General features: G+C 44.9%; 1 protein-coding gene across 1 annotated transcript in view; it reads right to left on the bottom strand.

The window, feature by feature from the left end:
* TMEM38B (transmembrane protein 38B) overlaps positions 1-18,993 on the bottom strand; it is a 388,019-nt gene that overhangs the window by 16,962 nt on the left and 352,064 nt on the right. The window contains exon 5 of the mRNA XM_085641281.1: positions 14,766-14,883. Within this exon, the coding sequence (XP_085497407.1) occupies positions 14,766-14,883 (118 nt within the window). The remainder of the gene's footprint in view (positions 1-14,765; positions 14,884-18,993) is intronic.

The following is an 18,993-nucleotide window of genomic DNA, read 5'->3' as shown; positions in this document are numbered from 1 at the left end:
ATCTCGACGACGGGAAATGATTCAAGCATGTGAATGTATGAAAGATACCCTAATACTGGATAAACTAAATCCACAAGTGATGTAACCTGCGCTCACCTCTGCTAGCTTCGAGCAGAGCAGATAGGCTTACCTAAAGAGGCAATGTGTTAAGTGTTTGTGCAACACACTCATGCAGCAACACCATGAAAACACCACAAAAAGACTCTACACCAGTTTATAAAACATAGCTTGGTATATTATAATCACAATAAGGCCAAAACGGCAATACCTATTAAAGAATAGCAGATAAGAATGCAGTGCTTTCAAAGTTCGATTGTTGGCAAATACTCACGTTCATTAATTAATCTCCAGTCACACAGACCGGTGTACGTTGCCTTAACTGAAAGCAGAAGAGCATGAAGACGCCAGCCAAAGCTGTGTCAGTGAATCAAGGCTGCCCTTGGCGTAGAGCAGGCGCGGCGAACTGCTGGGATCTCCGGGGTAACACAGTACCTGTTTCGGATACCTAAAACCAGCCAGGCAAGCCGCCGGTTTTGTGGTTCTCGAAGCTGCTGTGTCAGTCTCCCTCTGGAAGTGGGGTGGAGCACAGTATTGCTAGGAAACGCTCCAGATCAACAGCACCGGATGAAGCGGGGACTCGCTCAGCTCTGAGAAAAGCAGGCATGCACCTGATCTCTCTCCAGGCCAGGTACTGGTTCTGGGTAAAGCAGGAATGTGCACAATCTCTCTCCCGACCAGGTGTCAGTTCTGCACAGCATAAACAGGCAATCAGCCACTCAGAGGTTCAGGATAAAGCAGGAAGGCACCCAATCTCTCTCCTGGCCAGGTGCCGGTTCTGCACAGTGCAAGCAGGTGATCAGGCACTGTCTGCACAGGCAAAGTGTAGCTGCTGGACATGCGATGGCAGAATCCCACGGCAGCGCAGTGAAGTCTTTGATGGTCCTGAGACTTCAAGAACAGGGAGCAAGCCCTTGGAGATCACTTGTGAAGGTAGCACAAAGGTAGCAGGCAGCAAGCCAGCACCGCAAGGCAGGTCACAAAGTGGCAGTCCCTCCTGCAGCTCAACAAGCAGCAGGTCTGCACAGCAGAGCAGTTAGCAGAGTGTCAGTCCCTCCTGGCAGCAGAACATTACTTCTGGCAATGTGCAGATGAAGAGCCAGCGATATCTGGTTACAGGTCCAAAAAGAGTCTGACTTGAAGGGGTCAGAGCCCCACTACTTGTGCCCAAAAGTGCCTTTGATGTAGGGGATGACTTCAAAGGAGCCTTTTGAAGTGCACAAGGATCCCTTTCAACCCGGTCCTGTCTGCCAGGCTACTAATGGGGGGTAATCAACCCTTTGTGGGTGGACAGGACACTACCTATTGAAGTGTAAGTCCCCGCCAAGTCCATTCCGCCCTGCCCACGAAGACGCATCAGAATGCGGATGCAGTTGAGTGTCCTGTGTTTTGGCTGTCTAGAGGGAATGCACAAATGTAGCTGTTACCCAGCCCAGACGTGTACTGGAGACAGGTTGCCAGGCACATACAGCAGCAAGTGCAGAGAAATATCCACTTTCTAAAAGTGGCATTTCTAAATCAGTAGGGTTAAATCCAACATCACCAGTTAGGAGGATTTATCATTACCAATCCAAAGATATAAAACATGAACAGGCAACTCCTCTCTGATCAGGAATTACCACTTAATCCGGTATAAGGGAATTCCCATTAGTAACCTATGAGACGGGTAGACATAGCAGCAGTGATAAACTAATTTAGTTGTTCGTCACTATTAGGACATGCAAAACATGACAGGATATGCCCTACCTTTTACTTACATAATAACCTGCAGTTAGGGCTACCAAGGGCTTACCTTAGGGGAGACATATGTTATAAAAGGGGAGTTTAAGGCTTGGTAAGTAGTTTGAATGCCAAGTCAAAATGGCAGTAGAACTTCATACACAGGCACTACAGTGGCAGACCTGATTGAAAGGCTACTTCTGTGGGTGGCTCAATCAGTGCTGCAACCCACTAGTAGCATTTAACTCCCAGGCCCTGGGTATATGGTATACCACTTTACAAGGGTTTGCTTTTTATCCTAATGAAGTTCAGAAATGTAAATTACATGATTTTTTAAAAATGTATTTTTATGATGATTTTTAACCATCGAAATAAAGATTTACTGAACTGAACACTTTACAAGGGACTTATAGGTAAATTAAATATGTCAATCATCTATACACCAATTACAAAAACGAGGATTTGGAGGCCTGTTCCCGCAGGAGCAAGCTTCGCATCACGGGTGTGCCCGAATCCACCAATATCTCACGGATGGAGGACTTTGTGGAACAACTTATCCGCAAACTTTTTGGTGAGGTCCTTTCTCCGGTCTTCATCGTTGAGGGGGCCTACCGCTCCCTCGGTCCTCGCACAGGCCCCGGACTTCCGGCTCGCCCAATCATTGCCAAAATCCTCAATTTCAGGGACTGCGACGCAATCTTTCGAGCATCCAGGGAGAAAGGCGAAATCCGTCATCAGGGTAACTCCCTGTTGTTTTACCCCGACTATACCATGGCGGTGCAGGCTGCCTGTCGCGAGTACCTTCCCGTGAAACGAATCCTCCAGAATCATGAGGTCTCATACTCCCTGACGTATCCTGCTAAACTAGGAGTCAGGCAAGCCTCTAAGACACTCGTTTTCCCTGATTCCAAGGACGCTCTGGCCTTCGCAAAGAAACTAGACAGATCGCATCGATCCACTCCTGCGAACTCTCAAGCCACTGCTAACTGCAACTTAAATGACAATGACTGAACTGTAGTGTACCATTCTTTTGTCAGTTGGATTTTCTTCATGTTACTCGATCATCTGTTCTGTCTTGGCCCACTTTGTAATTCCTTTCTCCACGGGGCTCCTCCTTTCGCAGCAATGCTCTGGGCTAGTTGCCTCGCCGCTTTGGCGAGGGCGATCGCCCTGGGAAGACCCTTGCCAATCTCCTCCGTCCACCTCACGCCACGTCCTACATAACCGCCCTTCAAGATGGTGGCCCTGCTAGAACCACCTCCCCTGAGGAAATCAAAGCGCGATTCGCTGCTTTTTACACAAAACTTTACACAGCTGGATCTGTCCCACTGCATGAGGTTCTCGATCAATACTTCGATACACTACAACTCCTCTGGCTCGGCAACCCTCACCGGGAATATCTTGACGAGCCCTTCTCTAAAGAAGAAATTCTAGCCGCAATTAATGGTATGCCTGGTGATAAGGCCCCCGGCTCTGACGGCTGCCAGTCTCCTTCTATAAATCCTTTGCACATATTCTGGTTCCTCACTTGGCTGCCATGTCCAACGAATCCTATGAGACCGGTCAATTTCCCCCCTCACACCGAGAGGCTCTACTCACTTTACTTCTAAAACCGGACAAACCCCCTGAGCTGAGAGACTCCTATTGATCCTTTAATAAGTACAATAAAAATTTCATCAAACTCCTCGCTTCCCGCCTTCTTCCTCTGATGCCGCTAATTGCTCGCCCGGACCAGTCCGGTTTTATCCCCGGCCGCGCGACCTCTCCGGACAATCTTCACCATCCTCCATCAAATCAACCCTGCGCTTCCTGCAGTGGCCGCCCTGCTCGACGCCAACAAAGCTTTCGACACTCTAGGGTGGCCTTTCCTTTTTTATCTCCTCCCTCGCTTGGGCTTTAACCCGGTCTTCATACGTAAAATATTACTTCTCTACACCCTTCCCACTGTCCGCCTGCGGATCAAAAGTCAAATATCTGAGCCAGTCTCCATCGGGCGAGGTACCCGGCATGCTTTTCGCCATCGCAATGGAACCCCCTGCGGCCAGACTTCGACAGCATCACACCCAGAGAGGCACCGGTTTTGCGGCTCGCGCTCGTTTAGTCTCCATGTACGTGGACGATGTCACTCTTTATGTCCGTAATCCCCAGGAGAACCTCAGCCCTTTGGTTCGTAAGGTGATACGGTTCGGGGGCTACTCTGGAATCCAGGTGAACTGGAATAAGTCTGTGCTGTTCCCCCTTACTGATGCCACAGTGCCTTTCACTCCAGAATACCCCTTCATGTTTGGCATCGGGTCCCACTAGGTACTTAGGTATCTGGCTGAGCAGGAACGTGGACAAACTTTGGAGAGCTAACTTTGGCCGTGCTGTGGACTGGTTTGAGTCCAAGATTCCCCTCTGGAGCTGGCTGCCTTTATCTTTGGCCAGTAGCATAGCCATCGCCAAGATGGTTGTGCTCCCGAAGTTTTTGTATTTATTCGGGAACATTCCCATCCCCCTCACTGCCCACTTTTTTCGCAAAGACCGCTCCTTGCTCATTACTTTGGTTTGGGCTGGTCGACAGCCTAGGATCGCATACAACATTCTTACCCTTCCGATTGTCGCGCGGCGGACTTGGCGCCCCTGATTTTAAGCTTTATGCCCTTAGTGCCCAGGTCAGTTTTCTTAATTTTTGGATCCATCAGACTCCCTTTCAGCCACATGTTGCGGTGGAGGCCGATCTTGCTGCCCCTTGGCCGCTCTTGACCGCCTTGTTCGCCCCAGCAAAACTCCCACGCACTTAGATCAATACGGTCGAGACTATGCGGTGGGCCTGGGAGGGGCTCAGTAAATTTTCCGGCTCTGGTATGCTCTCCGCTAGCACAGTGCCAATTGCTCATCATCCGACTTTTCCTCCTCTTCACACTTCTGGGATGGTTAAATACGCTACTCGCTTAGGGCTGTCCACAGTGTTGTATCTCTACCCTGGGGGCACATTCTTCTCACTTGCTGCCGACTCTGGCCCCATGGACACTTTACTCTACTATCAACTCAGGGCTGTCTGCAGGGAGCTTCACCCTTCGTTGGCCACTCTCTACTTCCTTTAATCATCCCCCTCCCCTCGGAAACTAGTCACTAAAATCTATGCCCTTGCGCTGGCAGCATCTTCCATTTCCACTGACCGAGCGCATGTGGCGTGGGGTGAGGACCTGGGTGTCGAAATCTCTCAGGCTGACTGGCTCTATTGTTGTAACCAGATTAAACGTCTGTCCCCAAATTACAGCCTGCGCCTTATTCATTTTAAATATTTACATAGGCTCTACCGTACTCCCGTCCAGCTGCACAAGATGGGACTTATTCCCAATGATAGATGCCTGCACTGCTCTGCTCCAGCGGCTGACTTTTCCCACCTCGCCTGGCCGTGTCCCCAGGTCTCCACATACTGGCGTGAGGTCAGAGTCCCAAGGCCAATAAAAAGATACAGCAAAATGTGGAGGGAAAAAGCAAAAAGTTTGGGAGGACCACCCTAAGGATGCCAAGTCTCACATGGGTGAAAGCCCACTTGAAATCAGGGAAAGTATAAAAGAGGCTGCCCTTTCAAGCATGGCCATTTAGCCCCATCCCAAAAGGAGAAGCAATAGTCTTTCTGCCCACCGGGTGGCTGGTTGGGGTAAATACCTATGATCTGCCTCCTGCAAGGCGGAAAGCTTACTATACACCGGGGATTTTTTTCTTTTTTTTTTTAAACAAGAAAATGTAGGGGTGTAGGCTGCCCACCATGGTCATGGCCATGTCCCCACCCCAAAAATTGCGACATCAGTCTTTCTAGGCCCCCTGGAAGTTGGATGGGAGCAATTACACCAAATTTACTCCCCGGGGGGCAGAAAGCACACTAGGAACCAGGGACTGCACATATGCAGTGTTTTTTGGAAGGGAGATGTCCCCCCGGTCATGGCCCCATGTTCGCCCCCATCCCATGGCCCAATATATTTTCTGTCCCAGGGGAGGGTGGATAGGGATATTCACCCACGATATGCTCCCCCAAGGGGGCAGAAAGGCCACTAAACACCAGGGATTTCAAAACAGCCAAGGCAAACAAAAGGAGGGGACGGCATACCCGGGCATCAAGCCATATCCGCCCCAGAAAGGGCAGTAGTCTCTTTCTGCCCCTCTGGGGCAGGTAGGAGTTTTCTCCCAATTGGGGAGATTGCCCCAAATATGTCCCCCTAAAGAGGGTAAAAAGTCCACCTGACACCAGGGAATTTGCCTCTGGACCAAAAAAAAGTGGTGGGGTGTTTCACTCTGGTTTGTCCCATTTGGGATGGAAGCTTGGACAATACCAGAGTTCAACACCAGCACCACTTTCTTTTACCCCAAAGGCAAAATCCCTGGTGTCAAGTGACCTTTCTACCCCCCACCCCACCTTGGGAGACATATATGGGGCAGCCTCCCCAATTGGGACAACCCTCAGTGGGGGGGGGGGGAGAGACACTATTGCTCCTTATTGGGTGAGGGTGTAGCTTGATGCAAGGGTAGGCCTCATTCTCCTTGCAAGGGGAATTCCATTGACCTCAGTTTGATCAGGTCCTCCTGCGGGGACTAGGCCCAGGGGGAAGCGTTTTTATCGGGACAAGTGGGGGAACGCTGTGTTGTAGGAATTTTTGGGATTCCTCCTGATTCCGGAAGTTTCCATCACAGAAATAGAAGGAAAATGTGAGATTTTAGCCAAAGTTTGAAGTTTGCAGGGCACTGTGGGTACTAAAACCTCATGGGGTCCATGCAAGGAACCCCGCCCTGAAATCCCCTGGTTGTCTAGTTTAAAAAAAATTGCAGGTTTGCTAGGTTTCTCTAGATGCCAGCTGAGCTAGGGCATAAAATCCACAGCCACTGCACTGACAGAAGTTTCCTCCGACTGCCACACGGCCGCCCTCCAAGATATCATTTGCGAATGGTTCGCTTTTCTACATGACTTCGACTGAATGCCAAATGAACATTCAGTACTCACTTCTTCTGGAACTGCTAAGTAAACAACACGGTTCCTCCTGAGTGGGGTGACGACCCACTCTTCTGATCGGATTCACTCTTATGCTAATGACAACCCACTTGTCGGAAGTTTTGGACTGACCCTGCCTGCCTTTTTAGGCACCCACTATGGTTGTCTCTTTCATTTCCTTTGTCCTGATGAAGACCTGCATGCGGAGGTTTAGATTTACCCTCATCCCTTAAGTCAGGTAGAAACGTCGACAACCCTCATTCTATGGCCTGAAATATACTACACTTGTCCTTCCCGCAACTGGATGGTGCATTCTAAAAACAATAGCATCATTCTATAAAATGGACATGGGAGAATATAACAAAATTGTGTTGTAAACAGGCCAAAGAACACTGGTTTACTTTTTCTTAGCATCATTGCAACAAGTGCTGTATGTTTAAAATTAAGATACCATGATCTCCAACTGTTTCTTTTCTGATTTCCCCTTTTTCCACTCACCTCGCACATGAGCTCTTTACTTGCACCTTTCATTTTTTTGACAACCATTTTCTGTTCTATTGATTATGCAATGTCTATAACTAATATATAAAGTAGATTTTGTGTCTTGAATTTAGTTGTTTTGTCTTTCTTTCTTTCTGGTTTATGTTTGAAGAGTATTTACTCTCTTATTTAAAGTAATCCTGAGAACTCTTTTGGTCACTCTGTAAATTATTATGAAGAGTCTTTTGCCTCTTTGGTCTCCAAAAGAGGTACGTCAGGACCTATTGTTGTTCTTACTGTACTGAACCGAGGTCCTTTGACGTATTATGGGTTACCCCATTCGTTTGCGATGGACTGTAGGCACAGTAGAGATTTCTGGACATACATGCTTACTTCTTGAGAAGCAGCCCAATTTGATCAGGCTACAGTCTGGTTTACAGACTGACCAGCACTGATCTGAAAAGTAAAGATAATGTTATTTTGTGAACAAAACAATATAATCATTGCTGCAAAAAAGGGCAATTGTCTTTCAAATTAAATGTACACTTTAATACATTAGCTGGTACTTAAGGTTTGACAATTTTAATGGGACAGTTTCTAACCTTAATTACTTCACTGGATAGAACGCTGGGCGCTTCCTAGGCACTCAGAATGCGCCCTTTGTGGGCCATGTCTACCGTTACAGGCCTGCAAAGGAAGCATTCTGTGCTGCCAGTTCCCAACATCCTTCTGGTATGTTGCGGAAGCAGAAGCTACTGCTTACCTGAAAACGAGTTGATAGGTTGAGACACAGCTGTCAGGATAGCTGTGTCTCCACCAGCTGTCTGAGAAGAGGCTGGGAGAGTGCGGAAGGAGAAGTGAGGTGTTTCTTTTCTGACTAATCGTTCAGGTAAGAGGTGACTGTTATCGAGGGATAATTGGATTAAAATAGCCTTATTGCCCTTACCTGAGAGGGAATAACTGCTGTTAATTACTCCCATTCTTGTGCACCGATTACCTGCAGCATTAACAGCAATCAATGCTTGCAAGAAAGGACAAGAACACTTAATGGACATGGAAGTTAAAGAGCAAGAAAGAATTCTAGAATTAATCTTCAGACTAATTGATAAGCATGAAAACCAGGGCCACTTTCTTCAACAAAGAGTCGGCGCCTCACTTTGCGCAGCAGTGAGCCTGCTCGAAATGCAAACTTCCAAGTAATTTCTCAAGTCAAAATACTACAAGATTTAACGGGAGGGCGCTCACCTAAATTGTAACAAAACTTGCGACAGACTTGCATACCTGACATGTAAAAAAATAAAAAATGTACTTACCTGCCATCCTAATTGTTCTTCGGGGGATCTTCACTGAGCTTAAAAAAACTTTCACTGAGGCGTGGGATCGCAGGGCACTTTTAAGAAAAGTCAATTCTTTTGAAAACAAGCATTAGTAATGCATCGGTTTCACCTGTGTAATGAATAAAGAGCTGTTTTTATCAATCCTCGTCCGGGAGAAAGAAAGAGCTCCCTGACAAATAACACAGGAGGGTAGAGGATGTGGTACAGTGGGCAGAGCTGCTGACCCAAGAGCTGGGGATCCCGGTTCGAGTCTCAGGGTGCTGCGTAACATCCTGTGATTCTATGCAAATCACTTAATCTCTACGGGTGATAAATTGTTATATAAATATGCTGCAAGAGTTCAAGGTTAACCTTGTGAAAATATAGTTCCACCAAAGCGGATGTTAACAGTATTTTGGTGATGGGAAACTGATAAGAGAAGCAGACGAGAACCAAGCATTGGTAAATGCAGGAAAATATGCTGCAGCCAATAGAAATGGAGGAACGGTAAGTTGCAAGCATAGGAACCAATGAGAAGTAAGGAAAGAGAGGAGGCAGGATGTAAGTCCCTTTTAAGTTTATATTAAAAACAATAGATTTTTCAAGCACAGCGCAAGCGCTGTGTAGGCAAAACCTAACAAAAAGGTTTGGTTGCTTACCCGTAATCCTAATTCTCCCTCAGCGGAAACACCACTGAAATCAAAGCACTTAATAGCCATGTCGAAGTATAGGATCCTGCAGCACTTGTTCAAAGAAAGTATACTTCACTTATGAAGCCATACCTTCTAATTTGATTGTAAATTAAATTTGCAGCCCATTAAAAAAGGGTACATTGGCTAATTCCATGTACCTCCATCAAAAAATTTAATACCATTAATATATAGAAGTCACCATGGAAACTAAGTGACAAGATAAAAACCTTTTTCACTTTTTGTTTTAAAGGAAATGGAAACTGACACTAGCTTTGAGCACTCCCAGTCCTCAAGTATGCCCTCATGCTCTCAGTGGCAGTTGCTACAGTTCAAAGGTTACTACAGAAGTTGTCATCTTCCTTTAATTCTTCCACTGGGGAAGGACTGCTTATCCTTTCTATGGAGATTCCCCTTATGACAAAGTTACTTACTTTTGGTAACAATATTTATGGTGGATACGGCATCTTCCCATATAGTCCTCATCTTCGTTATCACCTGTATCTTTGACACACTATAACTATGTCTACCTCTCCATACCTTCTCTCTACATCACCCCTCACTCTGCCACTCTCTGGCCTGTATCATTTTCATTTCCCTGTATCTCACTCTATAATGTACCTTACCTCTCGACCTCCTCTTTCTTTACCTTGCCTCACCTCACCTCGCCTCTCTAATTCTATTTCTCTGTACCGCACCTCTGTCTTTACCAGCCTCCTACCATTTCTCTTAGTTTGCAAAACCGCAGGTCACAGTCTTGGCAGAGAAGTACAGACACATGAAGTGGAGGGGCTAGGCCGGGGAAGAGACTTAAAGAGAAAATTATCAGATTTCTGCTGTTGTAAGGGAGAAAATCCTCTGATCAGTGCTTTGATTTTCCCTGTTGTCGAATGCCAGTCGTGAATTTCAAGTGGTGTATACATATGTCTAATATTATGATCTAGTCCACTAAAAATCCACCAATTCATTGTTCTTCCAACAATAAAAGGAATAGGATGGTTAGTCATACCATGTAAAATGTAGCAAAACAAACAAATCAAGATACAAGCGCAAAAAGGAATGGCCCTAGTCAAAGCTTGCTCAAGCCTACTTTTGGTACGCTTTGGCTGGTGGATGCCGGGCATCTTAAGGTTTGGGTGTTTTTGTGTGCACCTTTTCTACAACTTTAATGTACAGTTCAATAATATTTGGCATCGTGTGGGGTTGAATTAACTGCAAATTGGTAATAAATCTAAAGTTGGACCGTTCAGGGGGTCCCAAAATATGTTGTGCCCGGGGCCCCAAAAATCCTTAAGTTGTCCCTCAGTCGTGCAGTCCTACCTCTTCCTTGATGTGGTGAGGAAGTGGACAGAACAATGGAAGAGTAAGAGAAAAGCCCAAGTGGAATGCAGACATGACTTTTGTCAAGAGGGTATTAAGTACCAGTGTGGGTGGGACACAGGAAAAAGTGGTTGGACCTAAAGGGATGGTAATTAATCAACACTGGGGGCTGCAATTATTGCCACTCAGGCAAAAATAAATTTACAGGGAGGAAAGGGACTGAAAAATGTGCCGTGATCCAAATTGGGTAACCATGAGAAGGTTAAACTGTGTAACAATAAACTGTGTGAGAGGAAACATTCAATTAATACTTTAAAAAAAGTTCACCTAGAGAAGACTTAAACAGAGAGGATTAGTCAGGTACACACATTAAGTCAGACAAGGTAGCCACATATACTTTTACGGTGGAAGCTACTATATCCTTCTAGGCATTAAACAGAGAAAAATACAGAACACTGGACAGACAAGAATGGAAAAAAATCCAGGCATTTCGACTCACACCGAGAAATAACTTTGCCCAGCGGACTGATCAAATGAATTGTGCAGCAGGTTTTCTGGCATTCAAAATAAAGTCTGTCAAACTGAAGGTATAATTTTTGGCAACACTAAATGTCTATGCATGCAGCCACAGGGCTAGCAGACAGGATCCTTCTTCAAAAGCAGGTCCGATCTGAGGGAAAGAGCAAGAGGTGACAAATACGGAGCTCCAACAGATCACAGTACCAAAACCTTCTCAACCAAAATGGGGTGATCAGGATCAGTAAAGCTCAGTCTTCCTGCACCTTTTGCAGCACTTCTGACAGAAGGTGGATTATCGGGTACATGTAAAGCAGGCCCGGTGACCAGTTAAATCTGAAGGCATCCCATTAGGAACTATTTGAAGAAAAATGTATGGCACAAAATCTAGAATGCTGCCTGTGGGAAAGAGATTCAAACATGGACAGCCCAATCTGGAAAAGATTATGTCTGTTATGTCACAATGATGATCCACTCAAGGCCCTTCAGAGAGAGAGATGTGCTCAGTGTAGCCACCCTCACATTGAGGGTGCCAGTAATGCAGTCTGTTAATGGAAAAATGTACCACTGTAGGGCCCAACGCTACAGGTGTAAGGCTTTCCAACACAGTTCCAGGAATCCACAATCCCCTGTCTGTTGACACTGTGGACGGTAACTGTTATTCATAAGACCTGGATGGTATTCTCTTGAGTGGAAGGGAGAAAACCATTTAGGGAAAGGCTGACTGCCTGCAGCTCCAACATTTATCTGTGGAAGCTACTGTGATGCTGATCAAAGATCTTGTGCTGTAAAGTAGCTCAGATGTGCACCCCAGCCCAACGAGAAGGCATCTGTAACACTGTCACACTGCGACCACGGAGAACTGAATGAAGGACCCACATTGAAGTTGAAGAGGAGGGCAGAGTGGAATATCTGCATGAGCAGAATCCTCCTCTAATGTCTTAAGACACCAATGAAGGTTCCTCATATGCCACCGGCATAGGGTGCCAACAGTATGCACAAGCCCAACAGTTATAGGACTTTTAGAACAAAGTACAATTAGGAAACATTGGAATCATATTCCGATTGTCTGTAATTCTGTATGGAGGAGGACAATTATTCCTACAGGTCATGTCTCACCTACACAGGTCAGTCACAGCATAAGAATGAAATATGGGAATAAAGGGCTTTGAGAGTAAAGCCCACACTAGCGCAAGGGACTCAGTCTTCACCGGTGATTCTCCCAAGTATGGATATACATGGACCCCCGACACTGAGTGAATTTCCACATGGGTGGATAGTGAAACAACCTCCACCCATCAAAGGATGGTGGCAGTGAATAGAGTAGTTCTGGAGGGGCACATCCAACACAAAATGAGGGAGACTGGAACTGCTCCTGCTGGTGATGTTGGCATTTCTTACAATCAAGTTAGAAAAGGTTCCCCTAAGATAGAAACATAAATACCATCTACACCATTGCTAGATATAGATTTATCTAGCAATGGTGTAGATGGTATTTATGTTTCTATCTGAAGGGAACCTTTTTTAACTTGTAAAGAGTACCTTATCCCTTTGGTGTACAAGGGGTCTCTCTCTGTTGTTCACACATTTCTTACAATCACCCATTCCACAGAAGGAGTAATATAGCTGCTGGGGTTCTGGCCTGCCTGGAAAGTTTCCCGTTGCCTTGAGGGTTATCCCTAGAGAGGGCACCAATGTGATAGTCCTAATGGTGAAAAAGCTTCACTAGGGAGGCCAAGTCCAGCAAGAGTACAGTGGGGTGACTAATTTTAAAATGTTCCAGTGAGGAGTCAGACTTCTCCCAAAAAAGCCACTTGCCATTAAAGGGCATGTCCATTATGGCCATTCAGGCATCTCCTGAGAAGTCTGTGGAGTGAAGCCAGGTGCGCTGGTGTTAGGTAATCACCTTTGCTATGGATTGAGCCTCTGTTTCGGCACAATCCAGACAACACTTCAAGGTCTGTTTGGAGGCCTCCAAAACCAAGAATGGTGTCTTCATGTGCTCAGGAAAGCTCAGAAAATCATTCTCCCCAATTCTCACACATCTTGGACTTTTGCAGGATTTCAGTTAGGACAAAACAATATGTCTGACGGCTGTAATGTACATGATGCCAAAACAATATAGAACTTATTGATATAATCAGTAGGAGAGATTTTGGTTGGATGAGAATTTGCCAAAGTATGCAACTAATGTCTAACTCTCAAAAACAAAAGTTAAAGATAAAGACTTTGTTGCCCAGGCAGTACAAGCCATCACCATATTTAATCTTTTTGAATGGTAGTGTCTAAAATGGTGTCTGCAGTGATGGTGCAGAGACATGCAAGATCTCTGCTGGGCACAATTTAATTTTAGCGGTGAAGGAATAGGAGGAGTAGCAGTCACTGTGCCCAGTGGAGCTGGAGAGGTACTGAAAGTTATGAAGCTGAAGGAAGACGAACCAGAAGAATTACCTAAGGTGGAATGATTACAAGAACTGCAGAGCCCCTTCCTGAAGTGGAGGGAAATCAGAGGTATTGGAGATGGAGTGTCTGAGAAACAGTGGAGGCATCACTTTCTCAAAAAAGATCTGAAAACATTCTGAGTCTGACATATCTAGAATCTTCTTGCCTTGAGAATTCTAAACTTGAGCCACAATTATGAAAGGTGTAATGAGTTTTGGTTCAAAGTCTATTAGAACATTGGAATGTTGAGTGCTCCATTGAAGACAATGGAGTGCTCTGGACTTCCAATGGCTGGTAGCGCCTAGCCCTCCAACATTCCAATGTTTGTTCACAGCTGTTGCTGTGAACAAAGGCCTCCTCAGGCTCGTGAGGCCTTTTTTTATTTATTAGAAAGTTCTGCCCTCTAGTGACAGAATGTTCAAATGGCCTTATAGACCTCCGTAGCTGGGCTATAACGGCATAAAAGTCCCGCTCCCTTGTTAAAGGTGGAGCAGGCCTTTAATGGCTGGCATAGCCCGCTACGGCGTGCTATAAGGCTATAATGAAGTCTCACTCTTGAAAGTTGTGTCGGTGTTATAGAGTCAGTCTTCTAAGTCACATGCCAACATTTTGAAATTGAATGTCATAATTTCTCCTGATGAGACATTTCTGGATTCACTTCTGGGGCCTCCACATGGGCAGTCGGCCCTCCGCTTGTTAACATTACAGTGGTGAAATACAGAGCCTACTGCTGCAATTTTCTCTTTAGCCCTAGTCACTTGGCTAAGAGTTGTGTTGTTCCTATTGCACATAGCGTACGGCTTGAATCATGAAGATTTTGTAGGCAGCACAGAACTTCAGTGGAATAAGATACATCTGATGAACAAAATATAGAGGAAACCTTTGTATTTTTAGTACTTGTGGTGCATGGAAAAATGGAAAGAAAAGCGTAGAACTCCCCCGGTGCAGCCTCGCTTTCTTTTGAAAGTGCAGATTTCTTTTACATATCTGATCTTACATCACAGGATATCTTCTACATAAGGAATTTGTAGGTGCAAGCATCTATTGGAGGTAAGTTCTTTAGAGAGTAAAAACAGAAATTGTCTATGAGATCGGCAGAAATTGGTATAGGCAGAAGGCCTTGATATTCATTTTCCACTTTAATCAACCTTTCTTGCCTCTGTAAAAATTGTGGTTTGTTTCAACAGTGTCTTATAAATACTACATAGCTTCATGATGGTCATGCTGGCAAGCATATAAATGACCTGCACTTACCTTTGTGAACACTAGAAAGATGCTGTACAAAAATACGAGGTTGTGCTTCGTTATCGACAAATGCTGAGTGTGCTGTAACGTGAACAATACCGAACCTATCAGTGTCACCTTCACAGGGCTGAAAATTAAACAAATAGATAAGAGATGCATCAATTATCTCACAAACTGTTATCAAATCTAGAAATGTCCAAACAGTACTTTGACATCCTAATGTTATTCAGTTGTAAATAAACCTTTCTTCTGAAGAAGATGCAGTATTCAAGGTGTGGCTGGAAACCGGGTTCTACACAACAGCAATGGCACCACCTGCCCAATGACACAGATAGCCAGTGCATTTGTCGATCAACCCGGAAGAGATTTGATTTTAACATGACAGCATCTAGTCTTCACTAAATATGAATCTGGGGAACGAAGGTAGGATTACCTCTAATCCTACCGTTGTCATACAGGAAATAACATCTCTTTCCCAACACACAACAGAGAAGTTACAAAGATTTGGGACTGAAGAGAAAGGTTTAAGAGGCATAATTAATCCCCTGCACTGGCAATAATGTGAATACAAGATGCCACAGTGTTTTTAAGAACCTTTATGGTAATGTTGAGCCTGGCTTTTTGTATATAGTGGAAATCTCTCCTTCAACATCCTTTTCTGCACCTTCTTCCCCTTCACTCTTTGCATAATATCTTTCCTAAACTGCAACTCCCCCCCCCCTTATTTCCTTCTCCATACTATCTACCTTTCCATTCTTCTGATCCTTTTCAGCTCTATCCTCTGTTCTCATCCCTCTTCTCTTATTGCACATTGGGCCGCAGAACTTTGGAAGAATCTTCCTATTACTTCACATGGCATTGAAAATTAGAATTGCTTCAATAAACAGTTGAAACTTGGCTCTTTAGATCTGGTTAACCAATAATCTAATAGGCTCACCTCCTACTTAGTGAAACGTCGGGATGCACGTTTTGGGTAGCTGTCCTGCCTTACAAGTCACCTATTCATTAATTTATTTTCACTCCTCCACATCTGCTCTTTTTACCTATTCACTTATCTCATGCTATACGTTTATGGCTGTATAGCAACTAACTGAAATATTAAGCGCTGGCAAATTTTAAATTTTAAATGTAAATCTGTTGTGAAAATGAAAACAGATATCAACCTTTTCTTCTAAATCACATCCCTTGAAAGAGAAGAAGAAACTCCACTGCTTGATCCCAAGAGAATTTTAAACTTATACATTGAACATGCAAAAAGGTATCCGGTTGATGATCGGCTCTTTGTGGGCTTTGCAGGTGACAAAAAAGCAAGGGCAGTAGATGAGGACTTTGGCAAGGTTAATCATTGTATGCATGACAACATGCTACATTCTGGCCAAGAAGGAGCCTTCTAAGGCCTATGTGCCCATTCCACCAGAGCTAAGACCATGAGGATGGCACGAGCAAGGGGAATTCCTGTCTAGGACATCTGTCAAGGTGCAACATGACCGTCAGTGCACACATTCACCACACACAACTGCCTTAACAGATGGGTCTGCAGAGAGGGTAATTTTGCCCATATTTGTGTGTAAGACGTTCAGGTTTGACTCTGTTCTTTAGATCCTCTATCTTTTGGGAGGTACTGCTTGGGTATCTGTTTTAAAGGTGAGGAAACTGCAGTTACATCCGAGAAGAAAGTTACTGACCTTTGGTAACACTCTTTCTGGTGGATACTCTATCTAATCACAGATTCCTCACTGCCCTCCTGCCTCCCCATTCTGTCGAGTTCGCATCTACACATCCTGAAAAGGTCTCAAGTTAGTTTTGGCACAGTCACCTACAATTTGTCTGAGCTGATTTGTTTCTAAGGGAACAAAAGAACAACAGACCCCCTGATTTCCATCTCTCACAGGTGACCCCCCCCTCCAACTCATAGACAATGATTCTGCCACTACTGTGAGCTCTTAGTAGGGTTAGAGAAGGCCTGTTGTTACTTAGGCTGGTATCCGCTTGTCACAACTAGACTTGCTGAAGCGGTGCAAGAAACCTTGAATGCCACCATGTCCAGGACAAACACTATAAAGAGAATCCTTTGTAGGGGTGTTGGATGGGTCTTGAGCACAATGATGGAAAAGCCCAGGGATGACAGAAGGGCAACTTTCATCTGGAGGTGGTCTGTGACTGACTGCGGTGAGCCAACCTTGAGCAGTCAGTTCTCCCAATCTATGAAGATGAGCTGTGACCACCGCAATCACCTTGATGAACACCCAGTAGTATTGAAATCACTCCATTGCCTAATCAGCATTTTCCCTTAAATGTCCAGAGCTGTCAAAGTGCCTGTCAATAAGGGGCACTCGAACCGCCCCAAAAATCAAGTTGAAGTGCGACTGGTGGCCTCTGTGGCTCCGTAGGCCCCAAAGGTGCATCAGAGGGAGTTGGTAGCACCTTGACAAATTACAGCATGGACTCTTTGAAGGCATCTATCTGAAGTGAGGTCAACAACAGCTGGGGAAATTCGAGGTGCAAGGACCAGCCTCAGAATGAGCTCTGAGTTGGAAGATGCTGGACGAGACAGGTTGCTTGCCTGACTTCAATTTGTGGTATGGGATTGAATCATGCTTTTGATGCGTCTCTGACTACCAAACTACTTCAAGGTAGACTGTGATTTTTTGTGCTCTCGAAACACCATTGGGTGTATTAGGGTATACTTGCCCAACTTCAAGTCATGGCCGGAACATATAGCGCCAGAGAGACAAGCTGTGAGGGTCCTTAGCTGACATCTGCTTCCTGAAGACGCGCACAGCTTGAATCCTGTTGTTTTTGCAGGAGACAGGTTTGTTCTGTGGCACACTGATTAGAAATTTGCAATTGTCAGATCACCAAGAAAGTTGGGAGCAGAGCTCCAGGTCTGTGTTGAGGGGCACAGAAAGAAAGCAACTATGCCAGTGAGCAGAGGTGGTGCCTCCATACCAAGGAAGTGAGAGGTCGTCCGGAGTCAGACGACACCAGCTGTTGGTGCAGAAGCTATTGCTTATAGATTTCCAGAAACAATCTGGCAACTAGGAATATTCAAAAGTGAGGGATCTGCAGTTAGAATACCCATCAGAAGTATTTGTGTTGACAAACAAAGTGGATAAGTGCTCTCAGCTCGGCTCTAGGTAGAAGAACTCACATTCACATCCACACACTGAGGATGATGCAAATGATACGTCTATTATTTGCTTTACGATCTGCAGTTCTCTCTAGGCTTGTGGTTTTCACATTAAATAAGTTTGCAATATGTGGGGTAGTGGGGCTGAGTGGCCGATGGCGATATATTAAGACTTCAGTGGCTTGGGGTCGATTCCCACTGTTACCAGTGATGGAGCAGGGTTTTCGCGTAACAAATAAAACCTACTCGGATTGAACCCTCATTAACATTTATTAACCTTTTCCAGTGAAATAATATACGAGAAAATTTAACATGGGAAAATGCTTCTGTGCAAGCACAAACTAAAATACTGAAGTAGGCCGCAAAAGGCTTCTGACTAATAAAAAACTGAGAATCAATGCTGCTTTAGAGCATGGTATTATTAACAGCTGTAATGCAAATATTAACATTGGTTTGTGCTGGGATAAATGCAGCATTTGGGTTGGTGTGTAGAAAAATGCATTTCAAATAGGAATAAATGTGTTTTGTTCATTGTACCGACAAGTATGAGTTTCCTTCTGCATGACAAATAAAGGGTTAAAGTCAGCCGCACTGAAAATCAAATCTTAGAAAAATCGAAAAATGTGAGCAAGAGGGAAAAATGTACCTGACTTGTGCTTCAAAATCCTGAGAGCCTGCCAAGATCCGAATCAAAAGAGCAATGTTATGAATGTGAGGGGAAGCTTACTCAGCAGAGAGGTGCTCAGCGGGAAAAATAATACAATGTAGAAGATGACTGCCGGAGAAGAGTAAACAAGCGATAGAGATTTTAACACTATTTCCTGAGGAGAAAGTTGATGTCATTATGGATGACTAATAACAAAGAAGTCTTTAAAAACTATATGTGCGTAGAGAGCGGTGTGACAGTACACCCCCCTTCCTAAACCAATCAAATATGAAGCATGATCTAAGTTAGATACTTCTGTGGGTTGGCGTTTTGGGATTTAGGGTATAATTGAGGGATTTTGGACAGACATTTTGCTGACTGATGGGGAGAGATCGTCGCAGGTCGTCGGTTTGCTGTTCTCCTTGTGTTTCCTGACTTAGTCTTTGCCTCTTCAAATCTTT

Source organism: Triturus cristatus, chromosome 2_2 (genome assembly GCF_964204655.1).
Source record: "Triturus cristatus chromosome 2_2, aTriCri1.1, whole genome shotgun sequence".
Lineage (NCBI taxonomy): Eukaryota > Metazoa > Chordata > Amphibia > Caudata > Salamandridae > Triturus > Triturus cristatus.
Note: the sequence above shows the minus strand (reverse complement) of the source record. Positions and strands in the feature narration are given on the sequence as shown.